General features: G+C 44.3%; 1 protein-coding gene and 1 non-coding gene across 7 annotated transcripts in view; both read left to right on the top strand.

The window, feature by feature from the left end:
* The window catches only part of KANSL2 (KAT8 regulatory NSL complex subunit 2), a 269907-nt gene extending 258448 nt beyond the window's left edge, over positions 1-11459 (top strand). For all 6 annotated transcript variants that reach the window (XM_033936114.1, XM_033936109.1, XM_033936111.1 and 3 more), the window contains one exon: positions 10324-11459. In XM_033936114.1, coding sequence (XP_033792005.1) covers positions 10324-10446 — 123 coding nt within the window. In that variant the 3' untranslated portion in view covers positions 10447-11459. The remainder of the gene's footprint in view (positions 1-10323) is intronic.
* On the top strand, positions 9969-10098 carry LOC117358344. The gene has a single exon (XR_004539040.1). It is a non-coding gene; the product is annotated as a small nucleolar RNA SNORA2/SNORA34 family (small nucleolar RNA).
* Positions 11460-12332: the final 873 nt, after the last annotated feature.

Genomic DNA, 12332 nt, shown 5'->3' on the forward strand with positions numbered 1-12332 from the left:
AAATTAAGAGCACGCGCCATGATGAAGTTCACCATTTTTGTTACATCTTTGAGGACATCATCAAGTTTTTTGCTGCTTTCTTTGCCGCAGAGAGCCTCTTGATGTATTATGCAGTGAAATTGAATCAGTGGATGTTTTGCTTCCTTAGCAAAGAAATGAATGAATCCTGATGTTGTCCCCACCATGCTAGGTGCTCCATCGCTAGTAACTGAAACCACTTTTTCTGGACTTATGTCTAGTGATGAAAAAGCCTCCATCACAGCATTGTGGATATCTATCCCTTGTGTTCTTCCAGGCAAAGACAGCAGTTTTACCAGCTCTTCCCTCATGATGTCACCAGTAGCATAACGCAAAATGAGCGCTAGTCTTGCATGGTTAGTAATATCTGTACTTTCATCCAAGCACATGGAGTAGAAGGGTGCTTTTTGTAAGTCGCAAGTAAGCTGTTGACTAACATCAGCAACCATTCGCAGAACCCTATCTTTTGCAGAGATGCGCTGCACAATTTTATCCTTGTTTTGGAAATCATGGAAGAGTGAATTACTCCCAGCCAAAATTGCCTTTTTGATAAAATCTCCATCAGAGAGGGGCTTACCATGTTTTGCCATGCACAGTGAAATTTGAAAGCTGGCAACTGTAAGATGATTAGTTTTTGAAAGATAGTTGCTAAAACTAAGAGACTGGGAGTGACATTTCTTTAATTTTCCTACAAGGAACTCTTTTCTTTGAGCTAAACCAAGTTCAGCAACACTGTTATGGTTGGTCTCAAAGTGACATTTGACACTTGATGTGCGAGACACAACACTTTCATTACACATAATACACAATGCTTTCCCACTGCGTTCAATCACTCCATATGTCTCTGTCCAGGCCTCTTGGAATGGTCTTCCACTATCTGTTTTTGCTTTTTTTGCTGTACTCATTTTCTTTGTTCAAGACTTCAAGAATACAAAAAGATAAAATTTGTATAATAAAAAAAATCTAATGAAGTGCTGTATACAAATCCGTCCCCATAAAAAAAATATGTGATTGGGGAATTTTACTAATTGTAGACATCCATTTTGGTCAAAAAATATACTGTCCGGGTGAAAACCGGACTTATGCAACCTGAGTGTATGGGAAAAGGACTTTTATTTTTCATTATTGGAGCCTTTGTTATTTTATTATGATGTTTACAAAAGCACTGTGAAGGGCCACATATACAATTTACTGTTTTTTGCTATATTGAGTTTTCCATAAGGTACAGCGCAGAGGATTAGTGTGTTGGTTGTTCACAGAGAGCCCAGCCCTCCTCTCAGCTTACTGAACTTCTCTATGCAATCATCATAAGCAGCTTTTTTATTTCCTCGAATTTAGCATGTCCCCATGGAAGATACAGAGGTTTTTACAGAGGAGCACATTATTAGACACATTAACATCCCCCCATATCCTCACCTCTAGCATGGGAGCACTAGGAACTGTTCCTGATTACAGATGTCACATGTGGAGTCACACTACAGCCTCACTGAGTTCCTGTGACAGACTCAGTGTGAAGCTTCTCTTCCTCCCCCCACTTCCCCCTCACACACTGCCTGGCTCATAGGATACTAAGGGGAAGACAGGCAGGCTAAACATCCACTCACAGGACTGCAGCCAGCACAGGAGGATGGGCCGTCGCCCACCGGGACAATGCCTGGTCCTCCCAATGGCCAGTCCGGCTCTGTTGCCAGGTGAGCTGCAAAGCAGACACCGGCACACTCGCCTCCCGCCGCGCCGCATATCTTAATTGCTGATTAGAGAGTTGCACAGGGACAGAAATCCCACCCATCCCCACCAAAGTCTCACCTGTCCCCGTGAGGAATCCCTTCGTCCCCACCCGTCCCCGTGAGGAATCTCCTCCATCCCCACCCGTCCCCCACGAGGAATGTCCTCCGTCCCCGCCCGTCCCCGTGAGGAATCCCCTCCATCCCCGCCCGTCCCTATAAACTTCAGAAATAGTTATTTCATTTAATTATGCTACTGAATTAAAGGCTCTGGTAGAAACCCATTTACAAATAAGCAAAAAGACTTTATTAATTTGGAAATATTAATTGGGAAGAATACACACTTTGTAAACGGGTTTCTACCAGAGCCTCTTTTGTTTATAAATTTTTATCAACACAACTAATATACTACTTTATCCTGAAGCAAAAAAAAAGAAAAAAAGAAATAGAATTCTTTTCCTACCTTTGTTGCCTGGTTTCTGCTTTCCTCATGTTCTCATTCAGTTCCTTCCATCCACTGTCTCACTTCCTTCTGCGTCTTCCATTTGCTCTGTTACTGTGCCTCTCCCTTCCAAATTGGTCTGGCACCCATCTTCTTCCCTCCGCTCCCCCCATAGTCTGGCATATCTGTCTTCTTCCCTGCCAGCGTCTTCTCCCCACTCTCTCTTCCCCATTTCCTTTCAGCGTCCTTCTCCCTCCCCCCCATCTTCCCCATGTCCTGTCAGCGTCCTTCTCCCCCCTCTGTCTTCTCCATGGCCTTTCAGCGTCCTTCTCCACCCCCCCCCCCGTCTTCCCCATGGCCTTTCAGCGTCCTTTTCCACCCCCCCGTCTTCCCCATGTCCTTTCAGCATCCTTCTCCACCCCTTTGTCTTCCCCATGTGCTTTCAGCGTCCTCCCCCCCATCTTCCCCATGTCCTGTCAGCGTCCTTCTCCCCTTTCTGTCTTCCACAAATGCTTTCAGTGTCTTTCCCCCCCACCCCGTCTTCCCCATGGCCTTTCAGCGTCCTTCTCCACCCCTTTGTCTTCCCCAGTGCTTTCAGCGTCCTTCTCCCCCCTCCTTCTCTCCCGCCCCGGGTGCAGCACAGCTGGCCAGGTCCCCTTACTTTTGTGGGGCTTCCCCGACCGACAGACCGACAACAGCCCCGGTCTGACAAACCTCCCTGCCCTTAACCGCAAATCTAAATTTCCTTCTTACAGCTGCTGTAAGAAGGTAATTTAGATTCGTGGTTAAGGGCAGGGAGGTTTGTCGGACCAGGGCTGTTGTCGGTCGGTCGGGTTAGCGCCACAAAAGTAAGGGGACCTGGCCGGCTGTGCTGCACCCGGGGCGGAGCGGACCGCCCCCCTCCCTTGGTAGCCACTCGAGCCGCGAGGCTACTCCTCCTTACCTACCCTGCCTGCAGCACAGAGCCGAACGGAAGTCTTCCCGATGTCAGCGCTGACGTCGGAGGGAGGGAAGGCTTTGTTTAAGCCCTCCCTCCTCTCTGACATCAGCGCTGACGTCGGGAAGACTTCCGTTCGGCTCTGTGCTGCAAGCAGAGCAGGTAGGGAGAAAAGCCGCGCGACTTAGTACATCCAGCCCCGCAGGAACCCCGCGACCCTCGGAGGCGTCCCCACGGGATTCCCGCGACCCTAGGGGGAGTCCCGTGCAGCTCTCTATTGCGGACCTTCCCGCGTGCCAGCTGCAAGGCCTCCGCGTGCCACAGGTTCGTCATCGCTGCTCTAGGGTATACATATTCAGGGCTTCCAGTCTCTCCTCATACGTCTTCTGGCGCAAGCCTCCTATCATTTTTGTCGCCCTCCTCTGGACCGCTTCAAGTCTTCTTATGTCCTTCGCCAGATACGGTCTCCAAAATTAAACACAATACTCCAAGTGAGGCCTCACCAATGACCTGTAAAGGGGCATCAACACCTTTTTCCTTCTATTGGCTACGCCTCTCTTTATACAGCCCAACATCCTCCTGGCAGCAGCCACCACCTTGTCACACTGTTTTTTTGCCTTTAGATCTTCGGACACTATCACCCCTAGGTCCCTCTCCCCGTCCGTGCATATCAGCTTCTCACCTCCCAGCATATACGGTTCCTTCCGATTTATTAATCCCCAAATGCATTACTCTGCATTTCTTTGCATTGAATTTTAGTTGCCAGGCATTAGACCGTTGCAGATCCTTTTTCATATTCCACTCCCTCTTCGGTGTCTACTCTGTTACAAATCTTGGTATCATCTGCAAAAAGGCACACTTTTCCTTCTAACCCTTCAGCAATGTCACTCATAAACATATTGAACAGGATCGGCCCCAACACCGAACCCTGAGGTCTCACTCTGACTTTGGTGAGACCTCATTTAGAATATTGTGTACAATTCTGGAGGCCACATCTTCAAAAATATATTAAAAGGATGGAGTCTGTCCAGAGGAAGGCTACTAAAATGGTATGTAGTATTCATCATAAGGTGTATGGGGACAGACTTAAAGATCTCAATCTGTATACTTTGGAGGAAAGGCGGGAGAGGGGAGCTATAATAGAGACGTTTAAATACCTACGTAATGTAAATGTGCATGAGTTGAGTCTCTTTCATTTGAAAGGAAACTCTGCAATAAGAGAGCATAGTATGAAATTAAGAGGTGATAGGCTCCGGCGTAATCTAAGGAAATACTTTTTTATAGAAAGGGTGGTAGATGCATGGAACAGTCTCCTGGAAGAGATAGTGGAGACAGAGACTGTGTGAATTCAAAAGGGCCTGGGATAGGCACGTGGGATCTCTCGGAGAGAGAAAGAGATAATGGTTACTGTGGATGGTTAGACTAGATGGGCCATTTAGCCTTTATTTGCCATCAAGTTTCTATGTTTCAGGGCATATGTCCTTGCTGATGTCACTCACCCCCAGACACACTGTCGCACTGATGGTACCAGCACTTGTACCAAGGGTACTGGTGCAGTTCTTCAAAGAGCAGCTCAACGAGTTTTTTCAGAGGAAGCTTGGATATATCCTCAGGCTGCATGCTGCACTGCTGTTAACTTCCACTCCCTTGATACCGGCCCAATCTCAGCATAGTACATCGAAGCCACAGATTACCAGATCTCCATCAAGGCATTGATCACTTAGTATATATCAATGCTCTTCATCAAGTCATCAATCCCCTGCCCCTGAGCATCACTCTTAAATCGAAGCACCGTTGTTCTTCCTCGAGGCAACACCATGTTTCTTCGATGCATCATCATTCTTCTTCGACTAGATGCTCTGTATCAAAGACTTAAAGATCTCAATATGTTTACTTTGGAGGAAAGGCGGAAGAGGGGAGATAATGATAGACATTTAAATACCTACATGGCATAAATGTGCATGAGTCGAGTCTCTTTCAATTGTAAGGAAGCACTGGAATGAGAGAACATAGGATGAAGTTAAGAGGTGATAGTGTCCAGAGTAATCTAAGGAAATACCTTTTTACAGAAAGGGTGGTAGATGTGTGGAACAGTCTCCTGGCAGAAGTGGTGGAGACAGAAACTGTGTCTGAATTCAAGAGGACATGGGATAACTTAGAGAGAGAAAGAGATAATGGCTACTGCAGATGGGCAGACTAGATGAGCCATTTGATCTTTATCTGCCATCATGTTTCTATGTTTCTACTGGAAGTAAGAGACTTTCTCATTGTTCTTCTTCCTTTTCATTGGAGAGATACCAAAGGCATCGAGGAGCATCGTCTCACCATTCTTCTCCTCATATATCATCGTTCATAGATCTCCTGAGGCTCGGGTGGTTGATTCTGACCTATCTCAGCACCCTACTGATTGTGAGTGTGAAGCCACCTTGTCTGGTCCAGAGTAGAGAATGACACGGTGAAAAAATTGGTCCCCGTCACCGCCCCGTCCCCGTCTCACCATCCCCGTCACCGCCCCGTCCCCGTCTCACCATCCCCGTCACCGCCCCGTCCCCGTCTCACCATCCTCTTCACCGCCCCGTCACCGCCACTGCCATCCCATTCACCGCCCCGTCACCGTCACTGCTGCATACATAAAAGCCTCAAACGGGTACGATTTTATATACTTTTCTAATATCTCCCCTATGTATCTGCCATTGCCCCCCCCTGTGTCCATATTCCATCCACATGGCATGTCCCCTTTTTGTCTCTGTCCCTATGCCCCAATGCACATAATTTCCCCTCTTTCTGTTACCTTCCTGTGTCCAGATTTCCCCTATCTTCCTCTTCCATACCAGTGTGTCTCTTCTTTTCAACCCCATCTAGCTTTTTTCCCTCTTTCTTCCCCCCCCCCTGCTTCTAGCATCTGGCTCACCTGCCTGTCCTTCCCTTTCTTTCCTGCTGTGGGTTTTTCTTTCCGTTTTCATCACCTTGGCCCAGAATCCTTTTCCCTTTCACTCCCTCCTTACAGTCTGAGCCGGGAACACTAGCGATCGCACGGTCCTCGCAGCCCCCACCCGCCTGCCCAATCGATCCTAGTGTTTAGCCAGCTCTCTCCCTTCTCCTCACCTTAATTTGCAGGCTTTCTTTTTCAGCGACCTGCACGCTTTCCCAAAGAGCCGCACACGCGCGGCTGCTCAGTGTTCAATCTTCTGCTCTGCTGCAACTTCCTGTTTCCGGTTGCGTCAGAGCAGAAGATCGAAACTGAGCAGCAGCGGGTGCGCGGCTCTCTGATAGCGTGCGGGTCGCCGAAAAAGAAAATCTACAAACTAAGGTGAGGAGAAGGGAGAGAGCTGGCTAAACACTAGAATCGATTGGGCAGGCGGGTGTGAGCTGTGGGGACCGCGCGATCCTTCATGCCTCACTGCGGGGACAAGACCCATTCACCGCCCCGCGGGCGGTGAATGGCCTTGTCCCCGTCGCCGCAGCGACTGCTAGTTTTCTTCCCCGTTTTCGGCGGTGACCCGCGGCTAAAATGCGGTGGCCGCGGGTAAACCGCCACCGTGTCATTCTCTAGTCCAGAGTCCTATGTAATACCATCAGATCCTTCTCCAGAAGGATTCTTTTACTAAGTATGCGAGACAGTTAGGACAGGTTTTACCGGTCAAGGTAGAAGCAGACACTGGGCCCAGAGCAGAGCTCATAGATGCCTTGGACTATGATGAGCCACCTAAGGAACTTCTCACGTCTCCTAAAAGAAGCCTTGTTTCGTAACTGGGAAACTCTTCTCATGGTTATTGCTGCCCCCAGGAAAATTGACTATAGAATCATCTCCTGTCCAGGGATTGACAAGCCATAGTTTCAACACTAATCGTTGCTGGTAGAGTCCCACCCTCAAGAAGTCTTCTAGTGCCAGGGTCTATGTTTCCACACCACCAGGTTGTGAGAGTCAGGCCATGGACAGATTTGGACATCTGTTTTACCAAAGTTTGATATTGAGCAGTAGAGTCTTAAACTATAATTTTTATATGTTTGGTAAAAAAAAAGATGGCTGAGTTCAAATAATACATTCCCACAGAACGTCTGGAGGAGTATCAGCAGACTACTCATAGTCTTTTTCAAACTCGCAAATATATGGCCCGGATATTGTTTGATACCTTTGAAATGTCATGCAGGACATCAGCCATGTCTATGGCAATGAGACGTTTAGCTTGGCTACGAGTCTCTGACATGGATGTCAATTTACAAGACCAACTATCCAATATTCTGTGTCTGGGAGAGGAGCTTTTTGGTGAGAGGGTAAAGGCCGGCTACCCAAAAGCTCACTCAACATGAGCAAAACTGGAATTCATTGAATAGATTCAAAGCTAAATCCCAATTATCTAAGTCAGCTCCAAAACCAGCTTATAAGAGGTGGTTTCCTACTACATCCTCTTCTTCCAAACCACCACCACAGAAGAGGCAAAAACAGCAACGTCCTAAAAAATCAGTCTGCTGCTCCTCAAAAATCAACATAGTCTTTTTGACCTGCTTTTAGAGAGCATAGCCAACTTACCTCAGCCTATCAGAGGTCGACTTCAATTTTACCATCCTCGTTGGGCTCTCATTACAACTGATGCCTGGGTCCTAAAAGTTATCACGGAGGATTATTCTCTTCACTTCAAAACACTCCCTTCAAATCATCCTCCAAGAGAGTCCTCTTTCATATCACAACAGATGTTCCTTCTTCAGGAAATCAAAGCTTTGCTTCAACTAAATGCCATAGAAGTAGTTCCGCCTTCACAGAAAAATCAGGGGTTCTATTCCAGGTATTTCCTAATTCCAGAGAAGATGGGAGGTCTTCATCCAATTCTCAACCTCTAAAACTTAAATATCTGGTCAGGGAAAAGTTTTACATGTTATCCCTTGGGACTCTTTTTACTCTCTTCTGGATCGAAATGAATGGATATGCTCTCTAGACTAGAGAATGACACGTTGAGAAAATTCATCACCGTTCCCGTCCCTACAGATAACCGCAGGAAACCATCTCCATGTCATTCTTTAAAGAAAGAGGGAAGAATCAGAGTATCACTGGGCACAACTACTGACCACTAAATAGATGCAGAAGATGATGAAGTGAGGTAAACTGGAAATCTCCACAATGGCGAAACACCCCACTTCTCAGGGTCCAGTAAAAAGTTGGCTAGAGGGCCTTCAAAACCATTTAAATCAACACTAAAAATGTTTCCATATTATATTGGATGAAAATGTCCAACTTTGGCCCTTATGATTGCCTCCTTATTTCAATGTAGCTTTTTGCTTGCTGTTTTCCAATTTATAACTCCTTAAAAATGAAAACAGAAAGTCCTTATTCATTTGGGGTGCAGATCAATTCTAGCCCCAAATGAGTAAGAATGCTGGATTAGAGCTCCTTTAGAGCCCTTGAGAAAGCCCTTAAGTGGCGAAACAGGTCCTGACGGGGCATGCTAGAGATACTGCATATTAAAAGATAAGTGAAGAAATTACTTTCTGTTGTTTTTGTTTTCATTTTTGAGGAGTTATAAATTGAAAACAGCAATAAGCAAAAAGCTACATTGAAATGAGGAGGCAATCATAAGGGCCACTTTAATATGGAATCATTATGGGAGGCAATATCCAGCTTACAGATTTCCTTGGGAAATCAAATCGAGCAACTTTCCTCAAGATGTACCATGGCGTTCTCAGAAAATTTGGAACTTAAGACTAAAGTATTAAGTTTGGAAAATAAAGCGGATGATGCGGATACCAGGATAAAGACTTTGGAGGCCCAGGCATTGACTTGGGTTAAAGACAGTGCAAGTTTGCACTTTAACAAGAAATGGTGGAAAATTCCATTAGGAAATCTCTGGATTATTAATTTCCCAAAAATATTTCCAACTGCTTTAGTTATGTTTAAAAGATACTTGAATGAAGTTCTTAAGGTACCAGAGACCTCATATCCTCCTATCTCCAAAATATATTACTTACCTAGATGAATTAAAGCTCAAAGTCCTAACCAGCAGAATTTATCTGCTAATAGTTTGGACTTATCTAATTTCCTGGATAAGTCGGATATGGAGGTACAGACTTCAGCTACATTACTGGTACAGTTTGCCATAGCTTCATATAGGGAATGGATGCTTAAGTTGTTTTTCAAATATAAAGATGTTCCCTTTTTTGTCTAATGTTATAAGAATGTATCCAGATGTGTCTAGTCCTACCCAAAAGCGAAGGAAACAATTTTTGATCTTGAGGCCGAAGGTCATTTAGCTGGGAGCAACCTTTGTTTTGAGATATCCCTGCAAGTGTGTTATGGTCTTTAATGGAAATAGATATGTATTTTATGAGTCGCAGCAATTATCCAAATTTATTTCCGCTAAAGTACAACTTATAGAAGCTTCCTGAGTTATGTTCCAGAATGTTAGCTCGAAAAGAAAGAAAAGTTTAGGACCTGTATTGCCTTATCTTTAGTTTTCCTTTAAAATGTATTTGTTTATATTAATTTCAGCTCCTTCTCCATATATATGGTGGACTAATTACAACCTGTATTTTTTTCATTATTTCCTATATTGTCAATTGTTAAAATTATAAATAAATAATTTTTTTTTAAAACCCCAACTAATACTATACCCCATGCTATGCCATACCATAAACTGTTCTAGACAAATTACCGGACATGTGGTATGCAAAGTGTGGGCAGTCAGGTGAGGTATGTCAAGTTTACACTTAAATTTCTGCTAGAAATTGATTTTATTTTTATTTAAAGTATTACAGTATTTCTTCTTTTTTTGTGCCAGTTGCTTGAGAGTTCTGGTTGCTTGAGTTCCAGTTAAGAGTCTACTGTACACAGATATTAAAATATATTTTTTTTTACTGGGCCCTGAATCAAGGCTAATGTTTTTCTGTAGCTTTCATGAAGGGAGCCCAGATGAATATCTTCCTATGGTCTGTTGACTCTTCCAAAACTTTGAAAGAATATGATTGTTCTGTTGGAAGAAACAAAATTAATTAGAATGATGTACTGGGAAGTAGGGAGTATTTGGGAGAAATTACTTCTAGCACACATAAGATCTAGATTTGGTGTTCTGTATTGTGAATAGTTTCTTCTTCTCCATTCTTGTTCTTGGTCATATGTCCCTGTTATAGTTGAGTAGCATTTCTACCACATATTTATTTCAGGCTTTGGTGCAAACTTTTCTCAAAACAAACTTCTCTTCTTTGTTGAACAGGGCCCACTGCATGCTGTGGAACCTGGCTCTGGATCAGAGGAAGACGGCAAACTGAATGAAGAGTCAATGTCAAAAACGTGCAGAACAGCCAATGGGACTTCAGATACTGCTTCACTTAGTTGACAAAACTTTCAGTGATATGAAAGTCCTGCAAAGATTTTATAAATTAAGTTTTATGATGAAATTACTAGGAACTGGAAGAAACATACAAGAAATGCTCATACAACATCTCTTGCGATTTCACCTGAATGCAGTGTCACTGCAAAACTTTCAAAAGAAAGAAATTGGTATCCAACAATATGAAGGACTCCATCAGAACCCATACCACTTGTTAATTCTAGCTGTCTAGTCTGCTGGATTGATCCTGTTTTGTTAAGAGTTTGTTAGAAGCTGTACCAGATATTTTTGATGTTCTAGGACAGTGGTTCTAAACCCAGTCCTCAGGACACTCCTAGCCTGTCATGTTTTCAGAATACCCAGAGTGAAGAAGCATGAGAGAGATTTGCATACAGTAAAGGTAGCACATGCAAACTAGAGAGTTGTGCAGGGTCAGAAATCAAACCCGTCCCCACTGGAATCAAATCTGTCCCCATAAACTTCAGAAGTATTTATTTAATTATGCTACTGAATTAGAGGCTTTGGTAGAGATCAATTTCTAATTAAGCAAAGACACTCTATTAATTTGGAAGTATTAATTGGGAAGAACACATACTTTGTAAATGGGTCTTGCCAGAGCCATGAATGTAAATTTAAAATATAAATATTCCAGCTGTTGAGGTCCCTCAAGCTATGTCAATTGAAGACTTCCTCTGAAGGTAGCAAAAAATCCCCTTTACCAAGCTTGGCAGGCAGCAGCAGCGTCCTTAAGCCACAGATATTGGCACCTCAGTGGCTCAAGAATGCTGCCGACAAGTGCTACGCTTGGTAGAAGGGAGTTCTGGACACCTTTTGAAGTAGGTTCTCAACTGGCAGTGCTTGGTGGTTCTCCCCACCTCAGCTAGTGGTCAGCAAGTACTTCAACAGTGGAGAAATAAAACTAGAATTGCATTTCCTTTTATGTTGAACATAGTACAAAGACATCTGCTATATACATTGCCAAATTTCAGTCATTAAATTCCTTTTTAAAAAAAAAAAAACGTTTGTTGTCGATTTATTTTACTATCAAGTTAGTTCCAGTTTCTCTTTTTTTTTTTTTTTGCTTTCCTGTCTTCTGCAAATTCTTCTATGATTACTGTCCATTGGTTCCTCCTACTGTTGACCAGCATTTCTCCCTCTCTTCCCTCCCTCCCATTGTACAGCATCCTCACTCCCTTCTGTCCTGGATCATTTCCTCTTTTTTTCTCTCCCTATCCCTGCACAGAATTTCTTCCTCTTTCCTCCACCCGTATATGCAACATGTCTGCCTCTTTCTCACTGTCCACCATCTTTTTTCATTCCCTTTCTTGCTGCAAAGGGAGTGGGGAAAGAGAGAGAGAAGATTCCAGGGTGCATCTCTCCCACCCCCTCTGCTACCACATTCAACATTTCTCCCTCTCATCCCCCAGATCCAGTGTGGCATTTTTCGCCCCTGCTCATTATTCCAATGCCCAACATTTCTCCTATCACCCCTCTCTAGAGCCATGCTCCATTCTCTCCATCCCCATGTCCAACATTCCTCCCTCTTGCTTCTCTTTCCACCACCACATCTGACTTTTCTCCCTCTCATCTCTCATCCCCTTGCATCTCTACCTCACTTCTCTCCCACCACTATGTCAAATAATTTTTCCTCCCTATGCTCAACAATTCTCTTTTTCCCCTTATGTGTACCATCTTTTTTATCCCAGGACATGCAGGCAGCATATTCTCACAAGTGGGTGGTGTCATCCATGAAGTGTATCACCACTTTAAGTTTTTCAAAACTTTGCGACTCCAGGCACCACACACGCATGAGTGCCTTCCCACCCGATGTAGGCTCACGGTACCTCAGTTCTTCATTTTCCGCAGAGTGAAAAAGTCATGTTTTTCTGAAT

This window comes from Geotrypetes seraphini, chromosome 3, assembly GCF_902459505.1.
Source record: "Geotrypetes seraphini chromosome 3, aGeoSer1.1, whole genome shotgun sequence".
Classification (NCBI taxonomy): domain Eukaryota; kingdom Metazoa; phylum Chordata; class Amphibia; order Gymnophiona; family Dermophiidae; genus Geotrypetes; species Geotrypetes seraphini.